Genomic DNA, 18,727 nt, shown 5'->3' with positions numbered 1-18,727 from the left:
CTACTGCAAATGGTAAAGTATATCCTTATCAGGAAAAACAATAAATCCTTGGCTTTGCATCCTTTATCACTTATTTCTCTACCTCCCACTGATATGATTTCATATTCCCAGTCATCAGGAACAATACAGCAGCATGTGTGTGGCTTAGAGCTATATCAGTGCTAGGTAGTTGTCAGTATGTTCATGTTGGTTAGCTCCCCACTTGATGTCAAACTGGATGTTTAACACCTGCCTTTCTCTGAGGGAGAAAGAATTTTGCGTCTGTTATTCTTGTATGCAAAACTTAAAATCAATGGGATAATCATCCCAGTTGAAGAGCTTAGCTTTTACAAATACAATTTCAGTTCTCCTAGCCTTAGTTTAGCTAATGAGATCAGCACTTCAACTGATCGTATGCCCTTCAGCTATCAAAACTACAGGGTAAAAGGCTACTTAACTAGAAGTGTGGTGTTATTCCTTCTTGAATAATCTTATTGCTTACGTTAAACCTTATTCATGGAGGTTTTGATGAATATATCAATAGCTTTGCTGAACTCACCTAAATCTTAGTGCATTTAACACCATTACTATTCATATGTTAAACATACCTGGCTTGATAATCTGTAAGTTCAGTAGTGATTTTTTCAATATCTATCTCTGTCCAAAGTATGTCATAATAACCATTGATAGTACTTATTACAGTATCATATAATCCATACAATTTCTGAAGCAGTCCTAACTCCTTCCTGGGAAAAAAGGAAGCAGTATGCCAATAATTTCAATCAGCTCTCTGGATATCTCACAATATTCAAATACATGATATATGAAATAAGAATACAAAAATAGAGGTGGATAATTAGAGTATGTTTATTAATGTAGAAAAGAATACTTCATGAAAAAGAATCCACACAAAAGAGCAGATGGTTGATGCAAAGGACCTAACATGCACACTAAACATATCTGAAGGAACTTTTGCTTTTGCACAGTTATCTAAAACCTCCATTAGTCCATAGGAAACCTAGGTTATATGCCCTGAGCTGGCTCTGCAGTGCAAAGGAGAGCATAGCAGGTGGACAGAAACTGTCAATTTATTTAGAAGCACTCTCTGAATCTGAACTAAAACTCTGATCTAAAACCAGACAGAAACAGTGAGATCCTCCTCTGGTGTGCATCATCATCAAACTATTGAAATAGCTTGTGCAAAAACTTTGGAATCTGACCATCATTTGTACAGTTGTCAAAAAATTCAGACTTTCATAAAAGCTGTAGTTAAATTCTTCTTATATCACAATAGAATGACTATTCCTTACATTTTCTTCTTCACTTTCTACCATATTCTAATATATAAATATATTTTTTTTGGTTTCTATTTGTGTCTAGACAGGGCAGACTGCTCCTCTATATAGTGTTTATACACAGTCAAATCATTTGGTATCATCCTGCTACAAAAATAAAGAATTGCTATTTTTAATCAACAAATTCATTAGAACTCTTAAAGTTTTATCTATTTATCTACTTATTTATTTATTTAATTCAAGGCAATGGAAAACTTTTATATTGTAATTTCTCTGCCTTTGGTGTAAGCCTAAGACTTTCTAACATACTTGATAACATACTTAAGGCAGACATATTTTCACAGTTACCTGACTCTATGCAAAATGTCATACTCTGTGACAGGCAATCCAAACAGCCGTTCACCAGACGAGTACGTGATAAACTTTCTCCACAGGTCATCAAAGTTAGCCTGATTAAGTTGTGTTTTGTACAGACCAAATGAAAATATAAGTTTATAAGATTTTACTTAAAATTGTCTAAAAATAAATCTTTAAGCAGTTTCAAACTTTTATTAAGTCTATTAGAAGTAAAATACGTAAAAAAAAAAAAAAAGAAAATACTTTTGATCTAAACAAACATATAGCTTGGAGAAAACCACCAGTGTGCCAAATAGCACAATTACTTTCAAAGAGCCATTGCTACCCAAAGGATATGACCACCACAGAAAAATGAAAAGAAGAACGATTTTCACAACTAGTATCCAAAAGTACAGAGCATTCTCTTGGCAAAATAGGAAACACAGCAAATTTAACCAGTCATTCAATTTTCAATACATATTAGATGCATTAGAAGGATTAAGCACCTTCCTTTAGTCACTCAGTGCTTTTCACAAACTCAGAATTTATTTTATAGAATCTGTATGTTAGACTGACAAAAGTACTACTCAAGTTACTATAACTTGCAGAAAAAAAAAAGAAGTATTAAAAGTAGAGAAAATACTGCTCCTGGACTTATGAATTAAGGTTCATAACAAATAAATAACAAGTTGAAAGACAATTATCTAATGAAAAATGTGACCTTTAAAAGATTAGAAGATTGGCACATGACTGCTTTTCAACCTGGCTTCTTTTCAGCCCTTATCAAGGTGTCATAATTAACTCTTCCCTATCCTACTGCTTTTATTACTTCAAATTGATAATTTCTGCTCACAAAATATGAAGAGTGAAGAAAGGTTACAGATAGATCAATCAATCCTTTCACATTAAGGAAAACACTGAGTGAGAGAAACTATAGATAATGTAATGTTACATGGACCATCCCAATAATAATTTGGTAAACTTGTTATGATAAGCAAGAGCAGATTTAATTACTTAGTTGCAAATTCAACAGTTTACTTTCTTACCTGAAAGATCTGCAGCCTCTTACTGGCTTCCTGAGGTGAAATGCTTGGAACCATAGGCCCTTCCTTTCAAATAAGCAGTTGACAAAAATGGAATATTAATTCTCAAAGTGACTGAAGGCCACTCTATATTTACAGATAATTACAGAATTCATATTTTTGTTAGTCAAACTCCAGTAAAGTTATGTAGCTTGGTAATTCAATACTTACAATGGTAAATCTAAAAAGAGGTAACTTTTAAGGAATTAAAAATTCCTTACATTAATTAAACTTTATAATATTAGACGCTAACTTTTCATACTTCCTTATTTTGCTGAAAATAACAAAATCCAGACAGTGGTTCTTTTTAACACTGATGTGTGTGCAAAGATGCCACAACATGTACTACAGTTTCTAAATTAATCTGTAATTTATAATTATGATTTCACTACAAGTTGTAATGCTTCTCTTCTTTCTTTATAGAGTAGTGTGCACTGCTATTTCTTCATACGGAAATGTTTGATCTACAATGATGACTGTTTAGCAACAGATGGCATCAAATACCAGTAGCTGAGCAAAATAAAATTCTGACACCCAACTCCTGAAAACCAAAAACATTGAAACACTGAGTACAAGTCTTCCCTGCCACTACTAAATTCATTTACCATTTCATATGCTGTTTCAAAGTTTGATACATTCTCCCGAAAAACTGCAACTGCTTCTAGCAAATCACTCTTAAATTTGGGCTGAACTTCAACCAACTCATCTTGAACTGCAATCTGACATGGAAAATATCAAAAGAAATATTATTTCTGTAAGAACCAGGAAGAGATAATTGAGTTAGATATAAATCAAAATTATGAATAAAACATCTCAAAGTTTTTAACATTTATTATTTGAAGCTAAATACTTTTTTTTTTTTTTTTTTGCTTTATGGTGCTATCTGTTCAGTTTTTGAGAGGAAAGGAGGAGGAAAAAAACCAAACCACCTCAATCTTGCATTAGTCTTTAAAGGAATGTGTTTCATTACAAGGGGGTGAACATGATCCTATTTTCTTTCTTTCCTCCCTCCAAAAAACCTCAAACCCCAAGCTAACAGTCATCTTCCTCACGTAAGGCTCAGCCTTCTCTTTAACAAATGTCTTTTTCTTTGACCAAAATTTGGTAGAGAGAAGGGCTGCACAAAAATGTAAAATGTACTCTTGAGTCCTTTCCTGAGTGATTAATCTGTGGAGCAAGATGCAACTTAATCAATTCAACAAAATATTTACATATTTCCATCTAACCATCTCTATTACATAAAATACTCAATAAAGATCTTTTTGAGGGATATAAGGTTGTCCTAAATAATAAAAATGAATGTACATCCTCCACTTAGGGGTAAAGGCACTGGCAGAGTATGCACTTAGAAAAATGTAACTTAAAGTTAATAAACTCCCTGATCAGACAAGAATGACATGAAAACTGGAAATGAAGGAGAGCAGAAAGAGAATTCTCTTACAGATTTTAAACGTATATCTAAAAGCTACAGTAATATTTAAATATCAAAGTTATCTATAAAAATGAAAGTTAAAAAATGAATATACTATTAGAAGATACAGACATTACTGCACAACTGATATCATGCTTGAGAAGTCAGAGAGGATGGCACACTCTCATTTATAGCCTAAAAAACTCACATCTTTTCCACAAATGGAAAATAACATAATATTTATATACTTACAGCTTGGGTTTTTAATTTATTAAAAGCATATCTCATTGAATCAACACCATCTGATTCCTCTTTTGTAACTTCCACTTGAAATGCATTTAAAATGCCATAGGCTTCCTAGATGAAAAAAAAAAACAAAACAACAAACAAACAACGTAGGAATATATTATAAATTCATTTGAGGAAACATAGATCAAATTTGTAAAATATTTCAAAGAAAATACGTTCTTATATTTTTGGCATAACTAGTTTGCTGCTTTTCTTTTTAAAATAAGGATGAGGAATGAAGAACTAGGGAACAACAGCAAAAACTCTTTCTTCAAAGATGTCTTGGATGAAATGCTAGGAAAACACATACACACACTATAGATTTAATATCAGAAAATATAAAATTTTATCATCTCAATAGTATTTTATTCCAATTATCGACAGTCCACCTGAATGCAGATTCTGATAAATTTTCTCTAACTCTGAATAATTGTGCCCACTAAATTATCTATCTATAAATGTTTTGCCATATCATCTATAAAACCTTTTTTGTGAAGATTGCTGAATTGTCAAATATATGCATATGTATCTGTAATGGAACGAACTTTTCTTATTGTTTGTTCTCATCTGCAATTTGTTTGCATATCTCCTTCTTTATGAAACCCCTCCTACACACTGAATTATTTAAAATTAAGTCAATTTTCACATTTTATCCATCATTTGCTGGACTCACTCCACTATGTCCATATCTTTCTTGTAATGTGAAACCCATCACTGGACACAGCACTCCAGATAAACATCATATCCCAGAGCAGAGGGAATCATGTCCCTCAACCTGCTGGGAACACAACTTGTAAAAGACTTCAGAAAAGAACTTAGCTCTTTTACTGCAAATCTGATTTTCACCCAGCCTGCACTGGTGTCTAGGGTTATTCATCTCCTGGAGAAAAAGGATCTAGGGGTGACTTGTTAACATGAGTAGCCCTACTGACCTTGACAGAACTCATTATATTAACATAGGAAAGAAGTAAATGTTCACGAGATATGTGAAATATAAGTAGTTTGGGAAAGATGAGTATCTTATATATTCATCGCAAAGTGGCAGAAGCACAACAAAAATAAATAAAAATGTTAATACTTCATATTTTTAATACCTTTTATTTATTTACAAAGTTTGCACCATTCCCTACACATATAAAGCTGGGCAAGTAGACAGTGCTGAACTCAGTTGCTCTCTCTTGCTTTATTTAACAGCTATGAGTATGATTATCATATACTGACATCAGACTAGTAACATTTAGAAGATGTGAATATTATTTTAAATGTTTAAATTATTGTTCAGGTTCTTCTATTTGGTGTATGGCTAAGGCTTTCTACCATTCTTGATACACACTGAAGAAGGCAGCTGTATTTCCACAGTTTACATCATTTAATCACAGAACTCATTATTTTCTTACAAACCACTGCATAAATTGCTAAGACAAAACCCACATTCTTACCACAAAACCAGCAGAAATGACAATCACAGAAAATCCTTTCAGGTGTCATAGATCAGTCTTCAAAAAAATTCTCATCATATAGCAAAAAATTTCTTCTTCAAATTGTCAATGAAAATATAGAGCTAATTTTTTTCTATTAAGCTGGCTGTTTCAGAGAGTGATAAAAAATACCAAGTATTTGTCATGAGCTTGTTTTAGCTTCTTCCAGCTATGTTCTTATGGAAAAAATGAAAAGAATGTTGCCAGTTTTTGGCAGCATACTGTAATGGGTGGTTCCATGAATATTTTCTGGCTATATTTCAAGGGGCTAAATGATCAAGATGTTTGTTTACACACACAGCAAAAGTAAGAGGATTAAGGCTAATGAAAAGCAAAGGGGAGCATAGAGCACCCTTGTCTTGTGTTCTCATCTTCTTATTTCTGCATGTTGTCTCCTAGATTGTTTCTATATTATAATTTGAGAAAGAATACTTTTTTCTGTATTATATTAATACAGAATCTATAAAATTACCTGATTGATAATTTATAATATAAAAAACCAAAAATAATATTTTCCCCTTCTTCTGCCTAGTTCCTTCAAGGTGGTGAACTTGTTGTTAGAGTTCAAAGTTTATCTTATCCTGTGACACTTATTATATTTATTATTAATAATAATAACAATAATATTTTTCCAATACAATAAATGAAAAGTCATCTTACTTCAATAGGTCCCATAGACATATCTATGTCTGCTCTCTTTTCTTGAATGGCAGATAAAGCTTCCATTGCTAATCTGACATCATCTAAGTCACCCAGAGGTCGAGACAATCTGTTTATGTATTCGTTTATGAACGACACCACGTCTAGCAATTTTGTTTTATATTCTTCATTTAAATAATGACAGAGAAGCATCTTCCAGGAATTGGCTTCAATTGCTAAAGCATTTTTCAGTGGCCCTGGTTTTAAAAAAACATTAAAAAATTTACTCAATTAATATATTTTTTTTCTTAAAATGCCCACACTATCATATATGGTTCTTTAACTGCAATTAGAAAACAGCAGATGAACAATTCCATTTCAGCATTTTAAAAGTTGCAAATACTTATTAATGTGGATTTTCAGAAAATAGCTTTGATATACATTAACCAAAAGTATAAAGATCAGTGATATTTAAATGCTTTATACCCACTGAGGAAAAGGCATCTTGCGATTTCAAAACTGGGACTAGGAAGAGTTCACAGCTAAAACTCTAAGGTGACACATCATGTTATATGCAGTTAATATGTAAACACAAACCAACACTGAAGAGACAGAAGAGTCAAGAATTCAAATTTATTCTCAGAATGAATTAGGATTTTATTGGGCAGTATTTATTACTCTGGTAAAAGAAAATAAAATATACTAACAGCATAAAACATTTCTGCTCACAAAACAAATTTTGCAGCAGATATAGATTCTCCTTTAATACTGTGTCTATTACATTAAAGAGATGATTCCTGAAGTCCAGGACTAATTCAAGAAAATTACTACACCCTGCCAGAAGTTAAAATCTGTAAAACACAATAAATCAGTTCCCAAACCTCAACTGAGTCCAAGAAACTAACTGCTGCCCCAGATCATAAAAGACATTTAATATCATTGTTCTGTAGCCTAGAGCACTTGGGTACCTTTGATGCAGTGGTCACAGGTGAGGGAGTTCTGTGACCATCAACAAAATCCCTATTCTTTTGGATATACCCTTTCTTACTACTCTTGGTCACACAATAATAGATAGAGTTTTCCAGACTGGTCTCATTAAAAAGAAACTGCATCCAGGAACTGGATGAGGATGTGCAGTCAGCAGTCTGATATTTTTGCTTCTTCACTGAAAGAAATAGGGTTAACACACCACAGAGATCCTGAAACGAACTCCAATTTTCAAAGCAGGCAGCTTCTACTTCTCTGACAAGCAAGAAAGACAAATTTTACAAAGTCTTTCTTAACCTAACCAAACAATTCTGTCAGAAGAGGGTTGCTCATCAGAAATACAGCTACTCTGATATTTGCAACGGGACACACTTTCTACTTGTTGCTAGATACCAATGAGGTAGTTGATCCAGAGAGGATTGTTAGCTGTGTAATAACCCATGAGATGAAAGGTATAAGTACTATTGGGATCCTTAGCAAAATTAGCTGTGACACAAATGCCACAGAATAAATAGCTTAATTCAGAACATAATCTTCTGAGAGCTAAAGATACTTAACACAGGAATTACTAAGTAGCCATGTCTCCTCCTGAAACAAATATTGAAAGTAGAAAACACATTAATGCTGTTAAGTCTTAGTCTTTCACCACTACCAAAGGAGGTGCTTTATGCTTCCAATACTCTTTATTATAATTGGATGACCTGGTGCCAGACAGGAGTACCAAGGATGATCAAATCAGTGACAATACACATTCATTAACTCTTTGGCAAGCCTCCATAAAATAACTTCAGAGTTCTGACAGAACTCAGTGTCCACACTTACAAGTGGAGAAGGGCAAGGGGAATGGAGGATTTTTTTGCAGTCAGATTTCTTAGAAGGATCTGAGTGAGCCCTAGTTGACAGTTGGTGAGCTCTCTTTAGTAATTTCTATTCATATTGAAATATGTCTAGATATATTTCAATATATATGTTCATATTTACAAGAATAAAGCAGTCTCTTGTAGTATCCTTCTGGACAAAGCACACAGCTGGATAAACACGACATGATGGGTGAGCAGCTGGCTCAGAGGTTGGACACAAAGTGCTACAGTGAATGAGGTGACATCAGCCTGGGGACCTGGTACTAAAGGGGTTCCAAAAGGCTCCATTTTAGACCTTGTGCTCTTCAACATCTTCATAAATGACTTGGACATAGAACTATAAGGAATACTAAGGAAGTTCTCAGACCAGGAGGAGCTGTTAACTCCCTCGAAGTCAGAGGGCTGGGCAATCACCAACCATATGTATTTCAGAAAGGGAAAGTGCTGGATTCTGCACCTGGAATGGCAACCCTGGATGCAGGGACAGACTGGGGAATGAGATGCTGGAAAGCAGAGGCACTGCTTTCCAGAAAGGAACCTGGGGGCCCTGGTTGATAGCAAGCTGAACATGAGTCTGCAGTGCCCTTGCAGCCAGGAGGGCCAAGCATGTCCTGGGGTTCATCAGGCACAGTATCACTGGTCAGGCCAGGGTGGGGATTGTCCAGCTCTGCTCTGTGCTGATGCAGCCTCACCTTCAACACTGTGTGCAGTTTTGGGTGCCACAATAAAATAAAGATACTAAACTATTAGAGAACATCCAAAAGAGGGCAATGAAGATGGTGAAGGGCCTTGAGGAGAAGCCATATGGGAAGCAGCCAAGGTCACTTGGTCTGTTCAGCCTGGAGAAAAGGAGAATGAGAGGAGATCTCACTGCAGTTACACATTCATTGTGAGGAGATGAGGAGGGGCAGGCACTGATCTCTGCTCTGTGGTGGCCAGTGACAGGAAATGAGGGAATGGCCTGAAGTTGTGTCAGGGGAGGGTTAGGGTGGATGTAAGGAAAAGGTTCTTCCACCCAGAGAATGGTTGGGCACTGGAACAGGCTCCCCAGGGAGCACAGCACCAAGACTGACAGAGTTCAGGAAGTGTTTGGACATTGTTCTTGGACACTTGGTGTGATTCTTGGGGATGGTGCTGTGCAGGACCAGAAGTTGGACTCGATGATTCTTGTTGGTCCCTGTCAACTATACATCATCTGTGATTCTGTAAATATTTTACTCATTATCTTACTGTACATACTAAAATAAGAATACTGTCATACCTGTGTGCAATTCAATTGGACCAAGACGAATAGTAGGTTTTAAATTTTTCATCTCTTGCTCAAATGTATCATAGAGAACTATTTCCTCTTTAATTTCAGACAGGGAGGGACCAGTAGCAAAAAATTCCTGTGGGTAGTTTAAAATGTCAATCAACAAATGTCCTTTTTTATTACTTTGGTAAAACATGTTCTAACTGTTATTCAGCAATTACAGAAAATATATGCCATTATTATACTTGTTTTTAGCCTTCTGTAGCCTTGCTAGCATAGTAAAATGAATGTTTATAAATTTATCTGTCACTAACACTTAACCTTGTTGAGAAATTCCAACGAAATTTAACAGAGAAAGAGATAACCAAGAAATATTAAAGACCTACTTGTTTTGTGAAAATAGGTGATAAAACAGAGATCAAATATGTGCCCACACTATTAGAAAGACTACCTCATAGGCCAAATTATGTGTGAAACAATCACAATACAATACATTATCTAAGTAGGTCCCTGAGCAGAAGTCAAGGGTACAAACATTTTGTGATTCTGAAAAGCTGCATTTCAGAAATGTTACTTAAGACCTGTATTGATTATGCTTACACTGCATGGGCAAGTAATAAATGCTGAAAGTTTCATCCCACTTCTACTCTTCTGTCCAAGAGTACACAGACAGGCAGTGGAAGGGTTAGCATAGTGGAAAAGGAAGCATGCAGAAATTAAACGAAATAGAAATAAAATGTAACTGCCTTATTATCGAAGCTTTCACTGTAGCAGTGTCCTATTCCTCAGCAGTAACTAGATCAAGCTAGTGACATCAATTTGATTAGACTTAAAATTTTAATTAGACTAACAACAAATTTTCAACCCTGCCTATCAATTGGTGAGGTTTTAACCCACATGAACTCATCCTGAATTCCACCATTTCATGGTCACTGCAGGCACAAAACTGCCCTTGAGCTTCACCTTCCTCACCAGCTCCTCCTTGTTGGTGAGAACAAGGTAGAGTATGGCACCTCTTCTCATTGGCTCTCCAATTACTTTATCAAAGAAGTATCATCAACATATTCCAGGAACCTTCTGGATTGCTTATGTGCTGCTGTGTTGTTCCTCCAGCAAACATCAGAGTGGTTGAAGTCCCCATGAGGATCAGGGTTTGTGATGGTAAGGCTGCTCCTGTCTGTCTACAGAAAGTCTCATCTGCTTGGACTTCCTGGTCAGGCAGCCTGTAGCTGATCCCCACTATATCGCCACCTGTCCATGCCCTTCTTTTAATCCTGACCTGGTATTCCCTGCCTTGTCTTTCTAAAGAGCCTGTGTCCTTCCATTACAGCATTTCACTCACAGATGCCATCCCACCATATCCCTGTGATATCAGTAGCCTTGCAGGCTACTAACTCTAGAGGAGTCTCTGACTCCTCTTGTTAATTCCCCAGGCTACCTGTGTTTGCACAGACACATGCCTCATATCAAACTGGGTTGGTTTCTTGTGGCCCAAAAACCAGAGTTGCATAGACAAAATAAAGCAATTACCAGGTTTGCAGTATCTAGAATGGCACAGAAGAAGGAAAAAGCAAACCAAACCACAAAAATTACTTGACACAGAAGTAAAATGCTATTACTTCTCCTTAGTGGATATAGTACCATTCCTACAAATAGAGAAAAGAAAAATTTCAGCTGTAAATGTGTTTTATACATATTTTTTTCCTTGATTTTCCCCAATGTTTTCAGATTTCAAAACATAAGATTAATGAAGAAGAGTCCTGTCAGTGATCACCATTACACTGACCTGAAATTTGGTATCTTTATCTTCTGTCCACAGCACCTTATATTTATCAAACACTTGCAGAACTTGACTAACTCCTTCTTTTAGAGAAGTCCCAGCAGAAGAGAGAAGCACAATTATTTTAGTAATAACTTCATTTTCTGCAACACCTGCGTAAAAGTTTTTCAGCTTTCTGATAACTGTATCATCAGCTCCTTCTGTAAAAATAAAATTATATATAAATCAATGAACTGTTGACAGTCTGATTAGAATTGTCTTCCAAATCTATGCATACCAAACTGAGTAATGATGCTCTTCATTAATGCTGAATATTCTTCTTCAAACATCTGTCAAACTGCTTAATGTGAAGTACCACTTGCTAGTTCATGCCAGGCACTATACAGCCAGAGCAAATTCAGTCTAAAATGAAGGTTTTCAAATGGAAAGAAAATAGTCTCCTTCATTCAGAAATTTAATTTTCTCCATTCTAACTTAATTGTAAGCAGAACATCATAAACATTCCGCATTATTTCATAATTTAAAAAATTCTAACAATTAAATTTTTTAAATAGTATATACTGCTTAAAGCAGTGTAAGTTTCTTGAACTCTTTGATTAATTGCTAAGGCAATCAGGGTGAATATAGAAACTGATATTCTTCACACATGATGAGCTACTTCTGTCATAACAATGCCTGAGCATTTTGAAGCAGATTTCAGTGAACAAAGAAGAAAACTTCAGCCTTCTCTCTGCACGTATTGTATAATGAGGGGAATTTAAGGCAGCTCCAAGTTCCCTTTTACTCTGAAGATATTTTCTGGGGTCTGCTTAATGGAAACAGCCTCAGATTCATCCATCCTTACCACTGTATTCCATAACCTCATTGCCCAAACATTAACATATGCCCTGAGGTGTCTAGTATCTAGTTACAGGTGATGAAAATGGTCGTTTGCTGACGCTGTATTTTGACACAGCAGAGGAAAAGACTCTGAGTGTCTGATGAGGATTGGCTCCTACCACCCTGCTTGAAGCCCATTAAAAGAAGTTAGAATCATACAAGACACATCAGTAGAAGCATAAAATAACAGCTCTGCACTGTCAGACAGAAAAACTTTCCAAGATGTTACAGACTTTTCAAAGGAATGATAACAAAGTATATAATTGGATTGCATATCACTGGGTCAGCCAAACAACTAAGAAAAACTGAAGCTAAAAACATATTTAGGCTTTTATGGTGGCTTGCAAAATGTATGGAAAGGTGCTTGGAAATAATATTAAGAAATAAAGTATTTTACTAAAATGGATGTAGGCTTGTCTCCAGTCAAATGTTTTTCATTCACATGAAAAAACATTTGAAGTGTTTTATAATCCAATCTAGGAAAACATCCAGCAATTAAAATATTTCCTGAAATCTGGCTCTTGCTGCGTCTCAATATTTCAATGAGATCTAGTATAAAGTAATGGTTTATGGTTTCAGCTATATCATTATGGCTACATTCCACAATAAGTAGGTAAAAATATTGATCAACAGCTTACTTTGCCTTAAATTAAGTAAAATATTCAGAATCTAGCAACTGTTCAAAGGTTTTGCTTATTGTCTTTCAGGTTTTTAATACTTATGTAAGCCTGAAAAGCTATTTGAGAAAATATACAGCTAATTAAACCAAAATAAACACCCAAAATTAATGCAAAATAATCCACAGTAGGCTTCGCTGACAGAAAGTGAGCTTATTCACAAATATTTATATATGGCATAGCTAATAAAGCAAAAAGTAAAGTAAAAAGGAAAACAAAACCTAAACAAAATACTTACTTTCTCCTTTTCTGGCTTTTTTCCCTTGTGATCCAAAGCCTGCAGAAGCTGCTTGCTGTGTGCCTGGTTCTGTTTTTAAAATAGATTTTTGCAAATGCCTCTGTCCCCACTGAGCAACTCCTCGATTTACTTCCAGTGTTAAATGAATCATGCGATTGATGGCTTGCTGTATATCATCTAAACTGGGAACAATTACCTATTTAAAACAGTTGAAAAATCGTTGAAATAAATGCAACCGATTGCCATTTTTGAGACCTCATTTTTACTCCACTCATAGTGAACTGCAGAGTTTACCCCAGAAGAGAAGCTAGAAAATATAGCTTTAGCAGGTTGTCTGGCTCAGAATTGTTTCCAAAGAGATGAAACATACAGTAATGAGCTACCATCTAATTATGCAGTCATACTGTAGGTGAAATGGCAATCGAGTACATAAGCAGATAGATTCATTGGCTTTGTTTTACAGCTATTTTAAAAAGTCCTACAACATTTTAAGCATAAGTTTTACAATGATTTTTTATATAATGTGTGGGAATACACTGCAAGCCTTGCTTTTTACACTCTAGCATAACAAAGCACTAGAAATTGCATGCTATGGTGCAACCACCACTTCCCACCCTTCTTGAGCCTTATGTATGACCAGCTGCATACATAAAAGCAAGGCTCTTGCAAAATATTATTGGCATTAGCAAAGTGGTATTTTACCCAGAATTACTTGATTACTGCCCTGGATCAGCCAAGCATTTGAGGACTGGAAAGAGAGATGTATTTCCTTTGCAATGGGTAGAGCTTGGTGCTTTATGGTTTTACAAATATCAACAAGGTAAACATTCTACACTTTGACAGAACTTGGATATGGTGTGTACACACACACAGAGTGTGAATTTATAACAGAATGACAATATAAACCTCAGTTCAATGTCAAAGGAATAACACATAGCTATCTTAATCTACAAAACAAAAACAAACTAACACTTTAGTTCTTTGCAATTGAGCTGCCTTTTTTTCCCTGTACATAGAAATCCACAACTCCTTCTGCTATTTTTTTTTTTTTTTTAAGTATTCCTCATTCTGGTCATCTAACTTCTCATTTAGGTGACTAAAGCCAAACTGAGCAAAGATAATGTTCATTATTGAAATTCAACAAATTTATTTAGAATAATTTAAATACAAATGTATTTAGATTACACAAGTAAGAACTAAAATTAATAATAATAACAGCAATAATAGTAATAATAGTAATAGTAATAATAAAGCAAGATGATGAACCTATTCCAGTAATGCAACTACTACATGCAAGGAGAGCTGTAATTATTCTGCAAACACTGATGAACAGATTGCAATGTAGTTGCTAACCCACACAAAGTTAAAAAGCAAGGTTCTGCAAGCACCACCGAGACAGGGGTGAGAGCACTGGGATTGTGAGCACGTTTGATCAGTGCTCTCAGTGCACTGAAAGATGTAAGCAACTGCTCTCCTTTGGAGCAGATGCTGGTTCAGTGGAAGTGTGCCCACACCCTGCACTTGGGCAAATGCAGAGAAAACTATAAGACAGTGTATCTTACCTTACCTATATGACATAAAACTTACCAGATTGGGAATATCAAGGTGTACTTCTGCTTTTAGAAAAGGAGCGATGTCCTCAGATTTGCTGCAAAACAATTTTGACACTTATAAACACTTCATCACAAAACCTCCTCTGTTTATCTGAGAAATACAATTTTGAGCTACATTTTCTGACCAAACCCACACGGGGAATTTTCATGTAAAATTAGGTACTATTTCCAAAACTCACAGAAGTTTCTTGTTTAAAGGATAAAGAAAATAGCTAGAGCTCCACGATTCTGACAAATCTTAGCTTAGTCCCAGCCATTGCTTTCATATTTTTTTTTATCCTGAGTATTTTCTGATTATGGATTTTAATCTCTCAGGTTCAGAATGATGGAACTTTTACAGTGCTTTGAATAGTGCATAAGAAAGTCTCACTGATCATTACATGCAACAACCTATTAAGAGCAAAAGTTGTCCCATTACATTTTAAATAAGTATTCAACAGAATGGAAAAAAGTTTCAAAGATGACTAGTGCAAAGCTAGTGCAAAATGATAAAAATGTGATATTAACCTACTCAAAACTAGAATTAAGAAAAAAATAAAACCTAAACACATGGAGCAAAGTAAAACTGTAAATGCTGTGGTATGATATAGTGACTAAATAAGAGAATTCAACAATATGATATAGTAGACAAATATGAAGGAAACAACAAAAAAATCCTATTGATTTTGATAAGGACTCCATTATGGGGTTTTTTTACGAAAAATGTCTTTAGAAAAAGAAAAAAGACTTTAACAAAAATTAATGACAAAACATAAACTTCACTTGCTTGAAATAAATTCTCCTAATAGAATTCTAACTAAACTTTTCAATATATAATATATTATACTGAAACAATCCTGTCTCTAAAGCGTCTGCCTGTTCAAGCACAGAATAACCTATAGAAACCATACTGAATATAGGAGACTGATTTTGTATGGATCTTGCCATTATCATGAAGAATTCATAAAGAGTGCATACTATTGAAGGAAGATTGAAGGAACTGAAGGAATCTTTCGTTTGAAACTTACATTGGAACACTCATTCTTCTTTTAATACGGTCCAAAGACAGTCGGGTTGCTTTCTGGAGGCTGATTAGCAGCCGGCGACTGAAATAAGCAAGTAAGTCTTTACAGTTCTGTAATAAATAAACCATACATTCTTTAGCATCGTATTCACATAGCAACCTGAAAAGTATTGCCAAAACAATTTATTCAAACTTGATAGATTTTGTCAGAAGGAATTTATGCTGTAAGCGACATGGAAAACACAAAGTGAGAAGTTGGCGGGTTGTAAGTAAGTAAATAAGTAAAAGCTGCATGGAAAAGAGAATACAGAATGTGAAGAAACAACTTGTCTTATTTGGACACAAAATACTGAAATCTGGTTGAAATACACTCCTTCAGAAAAGCACTCCATGTTAAAAAAAAGAACACAAATCCAAGCCACAAAACCAAACTATTAATTACTCACGAATATTGGTGCACATGTGCCCATTTTGAATAAGAGACAAACACAGTAAAATCCAACTGGATTAAGAATATGAAAATACAGCAACATGAAATGATCACTATTAAAAAACAATCTAACTCCAGCATGATTGCATTTTTGCTTGCAAGTTTAAGAGTCTTTGTTCTTTACTTCTACTTTCCTTCTCTGCTAAACATGAAGAGATTGCATTCTTCATGGAAAAAGTACAAAGATAAGCTTTATTGATTAAGTTGGAAGAGAAGGATAGATAGGATGAAAGATCCTGCCTACCCAAGAAGGAAAGTCTGTGTTATGGCTTAGGCACATTATTGTCTCCAATTTTTACACTTACCACTCACATCAAGAATTTGTTTAATAAGGGTGATAATTGGAATAGCATTAAATATACCTGTGAAAACTAAAATCCATCTTAAATTCACTTTTTAGGTAAGCTATTTCATCATTTTTACATTAAATTTGATACTGTTCACGTGTTGTCTTTCTGTAACACAGATATGCAGCTACCAAAACTCAAGATCCTGTTGACTAATTCAATTGCTCTAAAAATAATTTCCTTATTTTTATAAAATACCTTTCTAAACTCTTCTTCTTTATCACCACTCTTGCTATCATCACTTTGAGGTCCTTCAGCAGTTTTTTCATTCTCCTTTTCTTTTCTTTCAAATGCTATATGTTTTCCTGTAAATTAAAAGAAAAAAATGTAATTGCATAAATATTCTGCTTTAAAGCATGTTACCCCCCTCATTTGAGGCAAAACAATACTGAGTTTTACTTCAGTAATACCTGGATCACCAGCCAGGAAAGTGGTTAAGAGTCCACCTACAAGCCTTAGCTTAACAAACACTGTGCAGCACCAATCTGTTACTAAAGATGGATAGGCAGACATGAATATATCAGTGAAAACATCCAAAAAAAAAATCAAAATCAGTATAAAAAAATTTAACAACAGACAGAGAAGTATTTTTGTGTCATCTTTCTCTGTTTGCATGCTCTTGAACAACCTGGAGTATTGACCCTGCCTATGTCTTTTTAACTGCAGAAACCTGAACCCAGAAGGGAAAAAATCTCAGGAAAGAAAAGAACTCCATTACTGATTAAACCTCAAAATAAATTTTTCCTTAAAACATTTATTTTCTTCCAAATATAAACTATTTCTCTTGTAACAATATGGGATCTCCTAAAATCTTTGTAAGATACCCCAAAGCCATACCAGCATCAGCCATACCAGTGTCAGCACTTGACTATACAAATTTAAACAGACCAGACAGCAAAGCACATAATTCTACTGTGGCAGGAAACTTAAAAAGAGAGTGACAGTACCAATTGGCTGACAGAGATGAGGAGAGAGGATTCCACTTACAGATGGGGGATGTGAAGTGGGAGAGCTATGATGAGTGGCTGAGAGAAATGGAACGTGAAGGTCCTTCCTCTAGAGCAAATAGTTTTCTGATCTAAAGGACAGCTTTTAACTCTAGAAACCCCACCAAAACTGAATTACCTCCAGATTTCATGAGCTAGTGGTTTAGTTAAACAGTGGTTAAAGAAGGCAGAATATGTGACACAGATGAAATTGTAGTGGGAGGGAGAAGTCTTGAAGCAAATTAGCTAAAATAGATCAGTTTTGATAAAAACTAGCTAAGTTTACAAAACTTTTTATTTAAATAAGCAACATTAACTACCTTGTGATTCTGAGGACTTAGGGGATGGAAATTCATAATTCTTTTCAAATAGATCTATTAAATATTGAACAGCATCTTCGACATGCATGCTTTTGCTGTTCAATAACTCAGCACATTCTTTGGTATAATTCTGTCAAATAAAAAATACCAATGCATTGTCTTAGTACCACTGATTATCTTATTACTGTTTCTCTTCATGGAGATTCACAACATCTCACTAAATATTGCATTAAGCAGACCAAAACCATTTCAATGAAACGTATATATTTATTAAAAATTACTTGTATATTTATAGACATTTCTGTTGTATTACCACAATATTTTAATGCCTAAAAAAAAAACCTGTTTCTAAAATGTAACGGTACTTTTAGGTCCTCAAAAAAAGTCCTGAATATTGAAGGGAAGTCACAGTCTGAATCTGAAATTACCCAAATACTCTTGCAACTGTCCTTAATGATTTTATTTACTTGCACTGATTTGATAATTAATACATTTTTAACCTATTTTGGAATGAGAAAACTTTCAGACTTTCAAATATACTTGTTGGAAAGTATTTTTTGCCTTCTCCTTAAAAACAACAATTTGGAAAATATAGGGGGGAAGAAAGGCTATATATGTCTGAGGTCCTTCACACACAAAAAATCTCATCTAATTACAAAGGACTTAAATAAGATTATCTATGAAATATTACAGCTTAGTTACCTCAAATACCAAAGAACCAATGTATCTTTGTAAAAAATATTTTAACCAAAATAATTTAATTACAAATAAAGCTCTGTATTTCTAC

At 34.7% G+C, this 18,727-nt stretch overlaps 1 protein-coding gene across 1 annotated transcript in view; it reads right to left on the bottom strand.

The window, feature by feature from the left end:
- The window catches only part of DNAH8 (dynein axonemal heavy chain 8), a 113,875-nt gene that overhangs the window by 70,115 nt on the left and 25,033 nt on the right, over window positions 1-18,727 (bottom strand). Inside the window, exons 21-33 of the mRNA XM_062490336.1 lie at window positions 17,938-18,070; window positions 16,833-16,939; window positions 15,812-15,908; window positions 14,769-14,848; window positions 13,182-13,377; window positions 11,394-11,584; window positions 9,617-9,743; window positions 6,530-6,765; window positions 4,356-4,460; window positions 3,298-3,411; window positions 2,657-2,719; window positions 1,623-1,723; window positions 588-725 (exon numbers count right to left, since the gene is read on the bottom strand). Of these exons, the coding sequence (XP_062346320.1) occupies window positions 588-725; window positions 1,623-1,723; window positions 2,657-2,719; window positions 3,298-3,411; window positions 4,356-4,460; window positions 6,530-6,765; window positions 9,617-9,743; window positions 11,394-11,584; window positions 13,182-13,377; window positions 14,769-14,848; window positions 15,812-15,908; window positions 16,833-16,939; window positions 17,938-18,070 (1,688 nt within the window). The remainder of the gene's footprint in view (window positions 1-587; window positions 726-1,622; window positions 1,724-2,656; window positions 2,720-3,297; window positions 3,412-4,355; window positions 4,461-6,529; window positions 6,766-9,616; window positions 9,744-11,393; window positions 11,585-13,181; window positions 13,378-14,768; window positions 14,849-15,811; window positions 15,909-16,832; window positions 16,940-17,937; window positions 18,071-18,727) is intronic.

Source organism: Cinclus cinclus, chromosome 3 (assembly GCF_963662255.1).
Source record: "Cinclus cinclus chromosome 3, bCinCin1.1, whole genome shotgun sequence".
NCBI classification, from domain to species: domain Eukaryota; kingdom Metazoa; phylum Chordata; class Aves; order Passeriformes; family Cinclidae; genus Cinclus; species Cinclus cinclus.
The sequence above is the reverse complement of the archived record's forward strand: the minus strand, read 5'-3'. Positions and strand labels throughout refer to the sequence as shown.